The sequence below is a fragment of the Excalfactoria chinensis genome, chromosome 9 (genome assembly GCF_039878825.1).
Source record: "Excalfactoria chinensis isolate bCotChi1 chromosome 9, bCotChi1.hap2, whole genome shotgun sequence".
In the NCBI taxonomy this organism is placed as follows: Eukaryota; Metazoa; Chordata; class Aves; order Galliformes; family Phasianidae; genus Excalfactoria; species Excalfactoria chinensis.
The window spans coordinates 11,766,559-11,783,079 of record NC_092833.1 but is presented as its reverse complement, the minus strand read 5'-3'; the positions used below and the strand labels follow the sequence as shown (position 1 = coordinate 11,783,079).

The following is a 16,521-nucleotide window of genomic DNA, read 5'->3' as shown; positions in this document are numbered from 1 at the left end:
GTCGACCCAGGAAATTTCTAAATCCTTGGGGAATTGTCCTGGGTCCTGAATTTATGAACTGAAAATGATTCAAAAGGTGGTTTTTCCCACAGCATCTCTCTTCACTCATAGGAAAATACACTCATTTTAAAGGGTAATTCTACTTTGTGTCTGTACGTCCAGTTGCATGCTCTGCAGCCACGATCTTCATGAGTTTAGCCCTTTGTAGGCAACCTACCTTTCATACTGTTTTAACCCTACATCTTTTTCCTCTATGAATTTGTTGATGTACTGCCTCTATTTGATATCTCTATTTTCCAAATACAAGGCTTTTGGAATATAGGTGGAATCTTTATAAAATTTCTATACTCGATACAAAAATCCAGTGCAACAGATACAAATTACTAATAACTCATTCTGCCCAAATTTTGGGAGGGGGGCGGAAATCAAAACAAAAAACCCACAATCTTCCCACAAGTAGCTCTCACATAGATGCAAGAAATGCTTGACAAATTATGTTCCAGCAATCAGTGCTCAAACCAAATCCAAACTTTCCTGTTCTGCATCCCAATGCTTTATTATTTTAGTGCACTTGTTTGGGAATTAGGCTTACTCGGTTACCCTTTCAACCACCATCTGCTCTGTTTCCAGCCAAGCTGAGGGGAGCACGATGCTGTTTACTTGTCTCATTGATTTCAAAAGAGGTGGAATTGGTAGGGGAAGGATGAAGCAATTCAACCCTCTGATTCCATTCAACTCTGGCCTTGGAAATTGAAAGTGATGTATGTTTCCGCAAACACAACCCCATGATATTTTAAAATAAGAGGTTAAACGTACTGTACACACTGCAATTCCACCAGCAATGCATGGGACCACACTGTGGGACACAACACTGACCCGGACTTGGCAGAGATCTGACTGTATTTTGCATATTTCAAAGGATCTGCAACCACAAGTTCTTGATGGGAAAAAAAGGAAAAGAAAAATGTACCTGTTTCTAATCACTGCAATCGGTCTTTTCCATTTTTCTACTGGCACAACACAGACCCTTAACAAAAAAGCTCCAGACTAATCAGCAAGTAACAGCAGAGCTGAACTAATTATGTACGATACCAAAAGGAAAAACCAACCAAATATTATTCACAATCCCATTCCTTGTATGTCTTTATTTTTCCTACATTTGACTCCTGCAATAAATTTAAGTAAATAGCAGTTGATGGTCATTTTATATTTGACTCGTGTAGTGACGTGGGTTTTCTGTCACTTTCTCTCTAAACCATGTCTGGTATCTATTCATCTTACACACTTACCTTACAGAAAAGAAAGCATACTAATTCATAATATAACTTTTGATTCAACACTAGCCCATTCTTCAGTGTTTATCTTAAGCAAATCAGCCCACAAGACTCTAATTACAAAATCTTCCTGTAGTCTGTGCTGCAAGAACCAAATGGCTTAGCTGAAAGGTTCTGCACCAACTGTCACTGCAGCAAATTTCATCCTACAGTTCTCATGTGGCTGGAGGGACAAAACTGAATAGAAAAGGGATTATTTACAACTTTAAATAATAAGTGCACTCAACTTTGCAAAACAAAAACGACTTGGTCCTCATGTGCTCGTGATCTGCTTTGGGAAAGAACAAGGATGGAAGGAAAGGAAAAGCAAGTATTCACCCGACATGGCATCTTGGGACTACAAGGGCTCTACGGGCCTGTTTCATGCAAGACACTGGAGCTCATGCAGTAGGGATGTCTTAATGTGTCCATGAGGTCCACAGAAAGCAAGCTTTTTCTTTAAGCTTGCACTAAGCAAAGGATAACTTTATCATCATATACGGAAAATACTCCTTGAGCAGAGATGTGAATACACAGTGTCCTCAGACCTGTTCCTGAAAACTGCAGCCCACAGTGGACTCTCACACACCTGCTAAGGACAAAGGTCATGCTGCACCTTTCCCTGATTTGGGTCACTAAGTGAATCTCTCCTCTTTGCTCAGATCCCATTTCCATGATACTAGAAGAAACACAATGTCTTTGAGGATTTCACTGTGTTCCCCTTAGGTATATTTGATTTAAACTCACCAATAGGGTGAATGAATTCAAAGGGGATGGAAAAAACAGGGAGCAGCATACTGCAGAAATCTCATTTGCTCAGATCCTTAGGTAATAACATGAATTCAATGAATGTATCTATATCTGACCTCGCTCCAAAATACAGAAGACCAATATTGCTAAGGAAAAAAGAAGCCAGACAAACAACCTGCAAAATACATTTCTATTCTGCAGTAGTGATTCCTCCCACAGTGAGATCTGAATTACTTAAAACATGAATTACTCTCTGAAAGATGGTAAGGATACAGGAATGAAAGAAAGGCAAGGACCACGTTAGTCATCAATAAACACACAAAACGATGTACCAAGATGCTGCCAGCACTTCTTTGAAATCAGCACTGGAAGATGTGCATGTGGGTGAGACAACCCCTCTGAAATGCACCCAATAATTCCAGGTAACTTCTTTCTCGTTGTGGCCTGCAATTTCAATAGATGGAATTTGGAATTGTTTGCCTTCAAATCTGTCAAATGTCACCTCTGTTTCTACTAGTCAGAAGCTTTCAAGCACAATATGTCGTGTGTGTTACCATAAATAATAATCATAATTCCCAGAAGTTTGGCAAGCGGATGGAACTTGCCTGGTTCCACTGGGACACGCAGGTCATACGGCATGCTCTTACATGATAAGATCAGTGTAAATCTTCACACATCTGCACCCCCGAGGAAAGCACTCAGGCTTGAAAGCTGTACATTTGCTTTCTGTGAATGCTCCACAGCCGTTGTTCAAACTGAGAGCTGCTCCGCGGCGCGCTGCTGGCTGCAGTCATTCACTAGAATACGTGCAGAAAGGACCACAAAGGAGCATTGACTGAAATGAACTTGCTTAAAACCTCAGGCTATCCTGAAACAACTCTACGAATGCTGCAGAAACTTGCTGCCGTCCAGATCCATCTCCTACTCCAAGATTATGCTGAGTCATCTAAATGGAGTACAGCTCGTTCATATTTCTAAAGCTGTTACATAAATAACCCTATTTTCATTCTTTACTGGAGCCGATCTCTTAAAATATACACTCACGAGTGCAAACAGCAAGCGTACCTCCCTACTCCTATCATTAAACAATAACGAGGAGCACGACAGTTAATCAAAAGCAGATTTCAATATAAAATTCTCTCAAAACCAGATTGGCCCACTTATGACATATATCCCTGTAAAGTTTCCAACTGCTGCAATATCTTACTATGAGCTCCATTAAAAATAAAGCTCTTCCCACAGCCATCCCATGCTTCCTTTGCTACTGGGTAGTTCTTTATGACAGACTTATGGATTAACTTGTGCAAAAAAATACTCCTCTTTTCCTGAGCGTGTAGCACAGGGAAGTCCTCCATCCAGTGACCAGAACAGAAAACTGTTACACTGAAAAGTTGTATAAAACTAAGAAAAGGTGCAAAAATAGACCCACGTCTCCCTGCCTCGGGGCAAAGGAACAGCCACAACATTGAACAAACCAGCAGTGAATGCTGGAGGACAATTTCCTTCTTCTGAATCATCTGAAATGCATTCATTCTGGTGACTGACAGGGAAAGCGTGAGTAAAGTCCCTTGCTTGCATTTACTTTGGGTCATTTGGGGCATATTCTGCATCAGGTACTGCATTCTCTGTTGATTTCTGGCAATCTCCTGACATCGTGAGGATGCCAGATATGCGGTTTGCTCATGCTGGCTCTTCTTTCTTTTTTTTTTTTAAAGTGCTTAACATATGGGCAAAAAAGATGGAAAAAATAATAATTTCTTGTAACCAGGTTTACGTTTAGAATAAAAGCTCTGTTAACTCTTAACACAACTTTGTCCTCATGAGACATGAAGGCTTGCCAGCCCTGGATGAGCTCTTAACCTCTAAAACAACTCTTTGTCATAATAATTGCAGCTAGTATAGCAACTTTTAAAGCCAGAAATCCTCCAAAATGCATCAAGAAGCTCCAGTATCACAGGATTAAGATTCCCAGAAGAGCTCTCCTTAACACAAAGGCTGCGAATAGAACGAGCTTTGTAAGCAAGTGAACCCAAAGGACCTCCAGCATCGGTTTTGAACCATTCTAGATCCTCCACAGAGGGCTCTTAATCACACCTGATGACTTCTGGAAAATGATACGTGGGGCTGAACAAAGAGCCTTTGGGCTGGGACAGCCTCTGTTGGAGGCATGCACTTGTCTGCTCTTGAATTTACTTATCTGCCCCTTGGTTTACTCATCTGAGGCTCACCTGGAGGAAAGGGGAAAGTGCACAGTGCTCCTGGGAAGGGAACAAACTTTCACTGAATCACAGATTCATTGAGGTTGGAAAGCTCACTAACATCATCTAGTCCAACCACCAACCCATCACCACCATAGCACTAAGCCACATCTCTCAGTGCAGGCTTCCCACTCCATAAATTACTCTCAGGAAGTCGGCTATACCCTGTCCCTGATTTCTCCTGGGTTTCTTCAGGACTCTTTAAAAAGGAAGTAAGATCTCTGACTGCATCCTCTGTCCTCTCAGGATAAGCAAGCACATCAGAGATGACCTTTGAAATAACATGGCCAAAGAAGAACCAGGTGGGTGTTCTCTCTCTCTCTCTCTCTTTCTCTCTCTCTTTTTTTTAATCCCATTTTCTTTTTCCCTTGGTTTCATTCCATGAGCAGCACTTGTTCCAAAGAGGTTCCAAAGATGAGGGCACGTGTGGTAGCACTGCTGCCAAACAACTCAGCCTCACAGGGGGAATATGCAGTCTCTGGGAAGGAAGAATTCCTGCCTGAACAGCCCTTTCCCCAGAACATGTTCTCCAAGGAATATGGATGGATAAGTGAAAAATGCAGACGTATGCACCACAGATGAGCTCGATGGATGTTTTCATGCAGCACCTAAAATCCATGCAGGCGTGACTGGTTGGGGCTCAGACGTCAGAGTTTCAACACCTTTGTTCGCACTGACTGTGGGATCACTGACATAGTCATAGACCTACGGATAATCCAGATGATAAAATGCAAAGAGGGAGGACAGGGTTAAGTTTAGGATCTCTCAAGAGGACTGCCTAAATTTTCAGTGAGATAGAACAGCAATTTTTCCTTAACATCACCTCAAAACTGATCTCATACAATATAATTAGAAATAATGTTATTAGCCTCAAAATTTTCTTCCAATTGTTTGTTTGGTTTTTTTTTTTTGTTTGTTTGTTTTAATCAGCTCTGTAGCCCTGTAATACTTTTCTGTAACAGGGTCTAAACAACATGAATATTCATTGGCCACGTTAAACAGAATGAAAGCAACCAAGACCAGAGAACCATGTCTGATGTCATCATATCATGATCACTAATAACAACAAGTAAAACTAAACAATAAAAAAGTCACTTTATCTTCTTCATTATTTGTAGATGTGTTAATCAAACCATGCACTATTTCTAAACCAAGCCTGTTACTGGATCTCATCAAACTAAATGAGCAGAATTGGATGGCAATGTAAGCTTACAAGAGCGAAGTTCCTTTAGTTGGAATCATCAAGACTTGGCTTCTGAAGCTTTACTTTCTGTTCTGCTGGCTTATGGCATAGTAAAAGCACAAATAAGGCAGAACAGAAAACTTAAAAGGCAGTGAGAAGAAGAGCACAACTTATAAGGCACACTCTGCTCATCAGACTATTCTCAGCATCCCATAAGCAAACACTGAGAAGCAGTGCAGCCAGTGACCTTCAAAAACAAGGTTCCTTTAATTTGGGACTACGTATTCCAGGTCAAAGTTTTACTAGGCTTCAGTATGCATGAGTGGCACGTGAGCTCCTCTGCTGTAAGCCCAGTAATGACAAGAGACAGCTGAGATCTGCTCAAATGAAATCACAGCTTCAGTTATGCAAAACACCGTGCTTTCTGCATTTCCTGACATCAACATTAGTGCAGACCGCAGCTTGAAGAGATCTGCTCTACAATTTCTGAACACAGGCAGTTAAAACAATAGGAGAAAACCAGTTGAACATTTACTCATATTTGGTAAAGAACACTTCATGACAAATCACATATATGAGAGTGTCAGCTGCTGAACATAAACACTGAGCAGTATTTTGTAAAATATATCTCATACCGTCAGGGAGTTGTTTACAGGACAAAGCATCATCAAGATCTTTGGCAGTTGATGGGTCGATGGTGAAAATGCATTCTTTCCTATCCAAGAAAGAAAAGAAAAAAAAAAAAAAAAAGAAAAGAAAAGAAAAAAAAAAGGAAAATTTATCTTCCAGTCATGGAGAAGGCATCAAAACACACAGACCAGAGACATCCAGACAACAACAACCATGTTTTCAGAAGACCCAGACTGCTGAAACACCTTCAAACTAATCTGACAGCCTAGATCTAATCTGAAATAAGGTTTTGGAGAAGTGATGCTTCTTGTTGTTGTGGGTTTTACTTTTGTTGTTGATTTTACTTTTAATTTTTGGTAGAAAACAGCTTTCATCTCATTACTGATTTTCCTGCACAAAAAGTAAACAACCAACCCCATCGAGTTCTCTCTAAAGAAACAAGCAAGAAAAACTCTTCATGCCTTGCAGCTAGAGGAAAGCTGCAAAAGATGGCTCCCAATTGCAAAGCTAAATTAAACACAAATAACCCACATTACCATGCAGAAGAGCAGATACTGGGACATGTGTAATTTCATGAGCACCGCTAGAATGGAGCAAGAGTCACATTTACAAAGTGACCTGCACAGGGACAGATGAGAGCATGTAAAGACACTCGAGGGTTGCAGTACTTTATAACACCTATGTCGCATGTCACATCTCATGGCACAGTCATGGATCATGGTAGCAACTCCCTTCTGGAGAGGTAGAATACATCTGTTTCTCTGACTGCACGGCCACCAACAGACTCATAGGGTAGGAGAACTGGGAGGAAAAACCACGGCACACTTTAAAAGGAGCAAATGTCACAAGGAATCATCAGGCCTTCATCTCTGCGCGTGGCTGCTTGCACAGTGAGAGCAACATCTCAGCCTCTGCAGCCCTGTCACTTCAGTGCTTAACTGCCCTGGGTGGGATCTATTGGCATCAGACAGCTGGCACTGTGTATTTATGTAATTCCACCAGGGAAGCTAAACAGAGATTTTCAAAGACATAAAAATCACTAGAGCACTTCACTCCCTCCTGAGACTTTGAAAATCCTTCAGAATATGCTAGCTTTAAGTCTGAGTAGCAAAGCTGCCTTTATCCCCAGATGCACGTTACTTTCTGATCCTCCTCATGCATCCAAACAAATCAGAGATTGTGATGCTGAAAGATATAGAGTCTTTTCAACTACACTGGGACTTTGATCTGTTGTTGCCTTGCTACCCAGCAGTGGAAATCAACTAATTTTTAAAGGCTTGCAAGCATCCTCACTTTCGTAAATACGTCACAGAATCACAGAACTGTTTGAGTTGGAAGGGCCCCTTAAAGGGCATCTGGTTCATCTCCCCGCACTGAACAGGGACACCCACAGCTCCTTCAGGTGCTCAGCGCCCCATCCATCCTGACCTCAGGTGTCTCCAGGGATGAGGCATCCACCACCTCCGTGCAACCTGTGCCTCACTACCCTTAGTGTAAAAAATGCCTTTGTCATAACTCCCCTCTTTTAGCCTCAAGCCATTTCCCTTTGTCCTATCACAGCAGACCTTGCTATAGACAGCACTGAGCAGAAACTAATGGCTTGCTTTACACTGACAAGTGATGAAGAAAAAGGTTTAAGAACTTCTTCAAAGAGCATGAGTTCCTGTGTCAGTGGGATAGATAGCTTATCCCAGATGTTCGGGCCTGTAACCACAAGCGTCTGCCACCCATTGAGAATTGTAGCTCCAGGCAGTTTAGAGATTAGCAGATTGGTTTCAACAAAGCGCATATTTGCAGTCTGCCCTGGAAAGAAGTGAGCATAAATCTGCGGGTGCCAAATTCTGAATGCATTCATACAATGGAATGGTTCCTCATACAAGGAACGGGCTGCTTCACTGAGCTGTGTTTGGCCAAGGAAGCCTGCTGCAGAGGCTGGTGGTGGCTCGTGGGCTGGGGGGCACCTGCCCCCCCACCCCACAAAAAACCCAGGGCATGGTTTGTTGTGTTTGGGACACACTGGCCCTGCTCCCAGCTGCAAAGCACACAGGCACAGCCACAGCTCTCAGCCCAAGATACTTAAGCTCACAGATGCAGAGTGGGGTCCAGATGAATTCTGATGTAGCATTTCTCACCAGCAGTTCTGCTCACAGCACAGCTGGGATATGCTTTAGCACCAGGCACAGTTCCCTTCCTCCTTTAAAACTGCTCAAGGGACTTGAACTTGTAGCTTGTCACAGGCAGTTCGTTCTGGGCACAGACTGCAAAGGTGAGGTAAGAAAGTCGCTGAGCAAGTAACAAGGGGAATGACACTCCTTGGCATGAGGACTGCAGAAACACTGCAGAGTCGATGTCCAGGTAGTGGGACAAGTGAAGCTGATTTGCAAACAGGGCTCAAAATTCACAGCAATGAGATAATTCTGGCACAAAGCAGTACACCTGACTAAAGTCTTCTAAGTGAAGTCTGCTTACCAGCAACTGCATTATTAAGTGTGATGAGTTATATTTCTGGTTTTCAGTTTTTATGGCTGGAGAGGTTTCAGATGGCTATAGAAACTGGCACATGGGATAGAAAACAATCTGCCGAGCGATGGGAGTGCAGCACTGGGCACGGGTGCAGCAGTCCTGCATGTGCTACTCCCAGAGGAAGGCATATACTCTGCTATCAGCTCTTGCTTTTCCTGCAGCCCAACCACTATCGCCTGTTATCTCCAGCAGCTTCAGACCTACCTCTGGTCCCAGGGCACGTGAGGAGCAGGCTGGAAGGAAAGAGTGGATGTGGGCAGTGCAAGTCATACAAAGATTTAGGTTGGAGGGGGACCTCGATGATCAAGTAGTTCCAAGCTCCTGCTGTGGGCAGCACTGCCAACCACCAGCTCAGGCTGCCCAAGGATCCCACCCAACCTGGCCTAGAACACCTCCAGGAATGTCCATGCACCTCAAAATGTCCCCTCCCTTGGCATCTGCTGCAGCACAGAGTACCCTGGAGCCATTGGGGTGAAGAAACAGCTCCCAGCTATAGGGCCCGGTGAAGGGGAAGAAGCCATTCAAATTCCCCCACTGGCCACGTCTGGCTGTACAATACCCCTGAAGGCTGCAGCCCAAAGATCAGATCACATTTCTGAGCGTAACTAATAACAAACCCAACCTGCCATGGTTGTGTGACCAAACCTCAAGGCAACAGAACTTTTTATGCACCTGCTAACAAAGACGTTGCTTAAGCACAAGCAAATATCATGGCTGCATGCATGCATATTTGCATTGACCATAGGTAAACATAAATTGGCAGCTGCCCCCAGCTCCTGAAGGGGCTGCCAAGGTGACTGTGTGGATTAAGAAGTCTCACCGTTCCTCCCACCCCCTTCTTTGAAAGCCCTGAAGGAGCCATCTCTCATTGTCACTGCACCTAATAAAAATCTGTTTTACTCATTTCAAATTGTCAAAACATACTTTTGTAAAAGTAATGAGATGTTCCAAGTCTGCTCGTTCCAACATACACACAAGTTGGTTAGTTAGAGGAAACTGGTTGAGGAGATAGAGACACACATGGAGTTAAGGGATTTACCGGCCTTCGTGCTGAGAAGGGCTTGAGATAAAATTGTGTCTTTGAGAAACCCCCCAGCCTCCACACGTTGATTGAACACAAACACTTCCACTTTTTATGGGAGATGCTGGGTCCAAAACATATGTTTAATGCAGGCCTGCGGAGGTGGACTTGCTCTGGCACAGAGTTTCTGCCAACGGAAGGAAAAATTAAATCTTTTCCCCCTCCTCCTCATGGCCAGAGGTTTGTGTGCTGGAACTGGGCCATGCCTACAAGAGTTTTGTAGGAGTACGGTGGACCCACACCCTATAGAGCCCTTTAAACACTGCTGAAGGCAAAGCTCATGATCTGTCTCTGTCTGCCATCTTGCATATCAACCATCTGGGGGGAAAAACTGCAGAACAGAGCGCTCCATTTATTGGACAGTAATGACAGCATGCGTATAGACAGGCTGGAATATCAATCCTAATTTAAGGTTAGCTAATTAAGTGCAGTTTCTCTTTGTACAGCTTAAGGAAGACTAATTAAAGCAGACAAGCATATCTGCAGAGCAGTTAGTCTTTTTACCTTTAAAAGGACCTAAAATAAATGGCTATTGCAGGAGTAGAGGTAAGATAAACAGCCTGTTAGTGAGCTAGAATTACCATCATCATAATTAAAATGTTCACAGATCATGGGGCTGCAAGAGCAGTTTGTTTTTCCGTGTGTAAATAGTGCTGCAGAGCTGGGTACAATACACCAACATCAGCTTTTTGCCAGCTAGAAGAGTGCAAAATTCAACACATTGGTTGACGTTAGACATAAAATACAAACACCCATGACACAAGAAGATGAGCTGGCACTGCTGCGCAGAGAAGCTGTGGATGCCCCATCCCTGGAGATGCTCATGGCCAGGCTGGATGGGACCCTGGGCAGCCTGAGCTGACCTGCCATGGCACGGGACTGGATGAACCTGAAGATCCCCTTCAATCTAAGCCATTCTGTAACACTATGACAATCCCAGTAGTCAGTGCTCCAGCACTCAAGTGGAGGTCTACCTGGACCAAGATGAAGCGTTGCATTTGCAAGCTGTGGCTTCAGGCTGTGTCCCTAGTACCTAGTCCCAAGGTACTGTCAGCAGTTGGGCAAAGTTTGGGAGCAATCAAAATGATTTCTGCAAAAACAGCCCAATGAAAAGCTTGATGGGATCCAAGTCATCCACACAAACCCTCCAGGCACAACTGGATGGCCTTCCCACCAGCAGCACGCAGACAGCAGCCCATCAGCAGAGACACAGAACCCAGATTTCCACTGCTATAACAAATGCAGGCAACCATGAAATAGCAGTTTGGAGAACTGCACGTACCCAATGCAGCAAGAGAAAACCCTCAATGAAGCAAGATGTTGTCCCCACCAGACAAAGAAGCAAGCAGACACCAGCTCTCTGGGAACCTTGGAAAGCTGAGGACAGAGGATGCAGCCTGCGGCAGCTCGAGGTGAGATGGCAATGACCATCATTTTGTTTATTGAAGTATAGGCACTGCAAGCCTGCTTTAAACTTGACTATGTCAGTGCTAAGACATTTACAGTGAGAGTGACTGCATGTCTAGACACTTGCAATGCATTTACATTCTTCCAGGGACTCTTTAGGTTGTCCTGTTCTCTTCACTTTGTGAGTGTGTACAATAGCTGTGTGGGAGGGTAAGCTCAGCATCCTGGTTTTCCCTCATTAGCTCCAGCTCAAAGCTGGCTTTTTAAAATTAAGCAGCAAAGGCACTTTAAGAATCTTTGAGCTCTCCAGGTCATTTCTAAGACCCCGCAGAGCTCTACCTCGGAAAAGTTAAACATACATCATTTGTCAGAGCTGGAAACAGTCATTTTAATTTGGAAATAGGCATCCTAGAGCTGTCACCTCACTCCAGTGAAAGCTATAAACATTTTTTCACACAGCAGTCCAATTGTTATGGCAACCGCAAAAATCAATCTCATTCTTCAATCACGACTAAACCCAACTTGACCACGCTGTCTGCACAGGTTTGCTGCACAGCGCCAACAAGCATGGGACCAATTCCACCCGTGTTCATCACTCACGCGGGTGTGAAGTACTCTTTTGCAGGCAGAAATCTCAGAGAACAATCAGTGCCTGAACATTTGCAGAGATTTCGACATCCCACTCCCAAAGACATCCATTACGTGGAGTGTCTACCACATTTGTCACACTCGATGCTGGCAGATTTCACTTCAAACCCCAGCGGCTGCTTCCAAGGCAGACGCTTAAAAGGAATACATTACAAAACATGCATGCAGTAGAAGTGCCCTGACAAATCTCTGAAGGCACTCTGACCGCACTGTAACACACCGACAGAAATACTCGACGCAGCACAAAGCTCTTTTTTGCATGGTGCATGAATTTCAAAACGAACTGAAATTACACAGTAATGGGAAGCAAAAAAACTGCCTGCTCCAAAGGCTAATTGCACAAACCCCACAAAAACCCAGCGCAGCATAAAACACACTGAAAGCCCAACTTTAGACATCAAACCTGTCCTGTTCTTTTTACTTCCTCTGTGTTTATGTTTGAGCTAACGTCCTGTTCTGGTTCAGAAAGCAGAGCTCGGTCCAAGGGAATGGCTGACAATGACTCCCGATGAATTAAGCTTCTACAACAATAAACATTTACATTTTCACCAAGGACTGCTCCCTGGACTGTCGAACCAGAATCAATTATTCCTTCCATATATTTATGGCCTCCAAAAGAGCACTGCAATCTTGTAACATAACTAAACGGTTTGAAAAGCCAGTGTATACATAAAAGAGATCAGAATGTCAGAGAGACCAAGCACCAGCAATACTTCCTACAAGTCATGCTGTAATTGTGCCACAAATATAATGAGGTCTCTGCACCACCGCTATCCCACGCAGGAAGGTGGAGTGTAATTGAAAATGCACTTGCATTATATAAACTACTTTAATCATAGATGCACAGAGCTAGAAATGGAAGAGACATTAGGTCATCCAACCCTCATAGGTCAGAGCTACACTTGACAATACATTTGCAAGGACTTTCTCCAGCATAGTATTAAGCATCTTTAGTGATGGAGTTTCCAATACTTTCTTTAGCACTCAAAGCTACGTTCTATTTTAGGTGGGACAGGAAAGGTTTCCTCCTTGTTTTACCTTACTTGTCCTCATAATACCACTTTGTAACCTCCCACCATCATAAATGATTCTCACTTCCTTTTGGTCTGCACATGTTAACCGTTAAATAGTATATCTTCCACGAACTCCCAGTTTCACTATTGGCAAACACACATAGAATGGTTAATTGTCCCTTCCAAGTCAGTCCCTCAGCTCCCAGAATACCTTAGTTGGTCTAATCTGGATTGCCACATCTCTTAACCCCAGTGATGCCTTCATATATTACGTTCATTTCTGTCTTTTTAGAGAGTGAGGATGCAAGAATCAGGTGGGAACAATGATCCGTCACCCAAGACAGTCAGGTCAGAGAGCACAATCTGGACACTCGACAGCTTAGAGCAAAGATCTGGAGAAAAAAGTGATTTCCACTTCCCATTTTCTTGGTTGCACAAGGGCACAAAGGTGCACTTCTCTCCTGTAACCTCAGGAATCACGAAGCCAGGACAATGACTGTGATGTTCTGCCTTACAGGCACCACTTCCTATTTGGATGTGAAAACTCATCTCATAAAGGCCACGGATAAGGAAAGAGCTCTGCACAGATATGAAAGGTGGACTGAGATGAGACTCATATTCAAACACTGCATTCTGTAAAGGTGCAAATAGGTTCCCTCTCGTCTTCAGAATCAAAATGAAATCACAAGGAAAATTTTGTTCTCTATAATGATTGGCCACAGTGGGGATATCCCTACTGAGGTTCTGTTTTTTTCTTCCACAGCAACAGACTGACACCCCACCTGACACCAGGTCTTGGGTCCTTCATCTCTTATCTACCCATCCTGCAATGAGCAAACAGAGCCAGCAAAGCACTGTGATATCAGGGAAAATGGCAACACCCCACATGTATAAACACAACAGGAGAGGGCACTGTCTTCTGCTCATCATGTGCAGCTAAAGCCCACCTCATCATCCAGTAGAACCCAGAAAGAAACGGACATGTTCCCAACCTGATTAAAGACTTACTTCTCATCTCCCTCTGTAATTCTCTCCATAAAACAGGCAGCCAGACAGGAACAAGAGTGTATGTATAACAACCTAGTTGCAAAAGTTATTACTGTTTTCCACAGCAAAACAGATTCTAAACTAAGCAAGCTCAGTTTTGATGGCATATAACATCAGAGCACAATAACCCTGTCCAACTGCACACCACTGACTCCTCTTGAAGCTGCACTTCCAATGACCACACGCGCTTTCCTGTAAGGAAAAACAGCAGTGAAGTTGCCAGCGCGTCTGTGTACACCAGCCACTGGTAACAGCAGCATCTGACAGCAAACACCATGCATCATCTTGCACAAAACAGTGTCACCACAATTGCTGTAGCTATAGTGTAGTAGAAAATGTTATGAAAACAGAGCGAAGGACCTGAAGAAGCCAACTGAGCGTCAGAAGCAAGGAGCTGAATCACATCACTCTGACAGGAGCACTGTTTTACTCAGTTTTACTTACTCGGCTAATGGGTGAGCACGGAGCTAATGCTAGCTCTCCTCACTGATCCAAGGGCTGCAGATGTACCCAGAGCAGGTACAGCCATCACCACTCTTCTGGAGTCCATTCTGTTAGAGAGGGACTAGATCTGACATCCTCGGACACCACTGAGTAATCCTCTGTGTGCCATCTATCTCCCTATGGAGAGCACTGAATTAGTCACAGAGCAGCTCAGCGCCCAGCGACCGGGCAGAGATCATAATCTGGCCTTGTTTGTGTCTCTGCTCCACGCCAAGATAACAGTCAGGTCTGTAGCAATGTTGCTTATACATTTGCTAAACAAGCCATTTTTCAGTTTCCATCAGAAACCAGAGCATTTTCACGTATCCTATTATAGCTGAGTAAGACCTGCTCTACTTAACACTAGCTTTTTGTAGTGGAAAATCTCCAGGAAACAAGCTGCTTAATGATGTTTTATCTGACTTGCACTCATTTCAAGCTGAAGTATTCCACCTGCCTTGAAAAGGCATCTGTTTCAGAGGCCGAGTGCCTTCCTCCAGCTCCTTGCTCCACTCAAGGCTGCCATTTTCTATATTTCATATTTTGCCACCACCTCTCATTTTGTCAGCCAACAGTCTTCTTGGGCAACTGCTGCAAAGAGCATGCTGTCAGCCCTTCACTATAAGCACTGCTAATCCCTGTTATTAGCTGCATCACACCTCAAGTGAGAATGAAATACTGGGCAGAACCACAGTGCAGGTACTGTCCTATTGCCAGTGCCTTCCCGTTACAAACAGTGCTAAGAACAGTGCTTCCCTCCACAGCAGAACACAGCCAGCACAGCATCTCCACTCTTCCTCCCTCATCAACCAAAGAAAGGATGCTACGTTTCTGAATGGGCAGCCAAAATTACAATTTAGCTTTTAATAACTTTGAGAGCTTTAGGTCAGTTGCAATTTAGGTCACAGCAAACTGAAATACCAAGATGCAAACTTTGGCTGAAAGCTCTGTTGTACGTTCAGAGCTCTTTGCCTGCAAGAGCAAAGTTCATTAACTCATTAGCTGTGCCCTAGCAAGGAAGCAAGTGACTATTAACTGCTCCCTGCCAATGCTGTGGATCCTTGCTGACCCAGTCTGACGCTCTCCAGGCCACCAGAAGGCTGCTGAAAAAGACTCATGCTTCTCAAAAGAGGCACAGACAGTTTTGCTGTCATTCAGAGAGACCTCAGCAGAGCAATGAATCAGTGGGAATCACATGAAACTCAAAGGAAAAAGCCAAGTCCTGCTCCTGGGGAGAAATAACACTGCACACCAGTACAGCTGAGGGCCAACTGGTTGGAAAGTAGCTTGGTGAAGAAAGGGGCTGGGGTCCTGGTGGGCAGCAAGTTAAACATGATCCAACAACATGCCCTTGCAGCAATGGCCAGCAGTGTCCTGGGCTGCAGTAGGAAGTACTGCCAGCAGGTCAAGGGATGCAATCCTTTGCTTCTTCCCCTCTACTGGACACGGGTAAGACCACAACTCAAGTGCTGTGTCTAATGTTGAGCTTACCAGTAACAAGAAGATATCAACATACCAAAGCAAGTATGCTGAAGGATTTCAGTGTTGATCGAGGTATTGGAGTGTGTAAATCTACACGGACAGGCTGAGAGAGCTGGGACCATTTGGCTTCAAAAGGAGAAAGCTCAGCTCAGATGGGGACATCTTATCAATATCAGGAAATACTGACGTGCAGAAATAAAGGTGATCAGCCAGATTGTTCCCGAGCTATCTAGGCTTCAATTGAAAGATTAAAGAAGATACGACTAAATGAAACAAAAGCCAGTAAAGGTGATCAAGCCCCAGAACAGATCGTTCAGAGAGGTCAATGAACCTCCATCTCTGGAGATAGCCAAAATCAGCAGCCCTAAGTCCCTGCTGTAGTTCACCCAGAGGGGCTGAAGTACACGATCAGCAGAGATCCCTTCTGATCTCAGCCATTAGAGATTCTCATGAGTACAGAGCTTTTCATTTCAAGTCAATCAGTTTCTTCTCTTCAGATCACATCCATCTTGCAGACATTTCAGAGTTCCCTGCTACAGCACCCTTTCTCTGCTCAGTATTTTTAGCTCATTGTTTTGTGTTTTGCCAGCTGAGAAACTGCAGTTTGTAATTTTACCTTCAGGTTCATATTTCTTCTTAAAAGTGAATACAATGTCCTGTTTATAATAATAAAATCACTAGTTGGCAGGATGACATCAAGTGG

General features: G+C 43.8%; 1 protein-coding gene across 4 annotated transcripts in view; it reads right to left on the bottom strand.

Moving 5' to 3' along the window:
• The window catches only part of DIS3L2 (DIS3 like 3'-5' exoribonuclease 2), a 160,828-nt gene that overhangs the window by 68,785 nt on the left and 75,522 nt on the right, over positions 1 to 16,521 (bottom strand). For all 4 annotated transcript variants that reach the window (XM_072344181.1, XM_072344183.1, XM_072344182.1 and 1 more), the window contains one exon: positions 6,140 to 6,219. In XM_072344181.1, the coding sequence (XP_072200282.1) occupies positions 6,140 to 6,219 (80 nt within the window). The remainder of the gene's footprint in view (positions 1 to 6,139; positions 6,220 to 16,521) is intronic.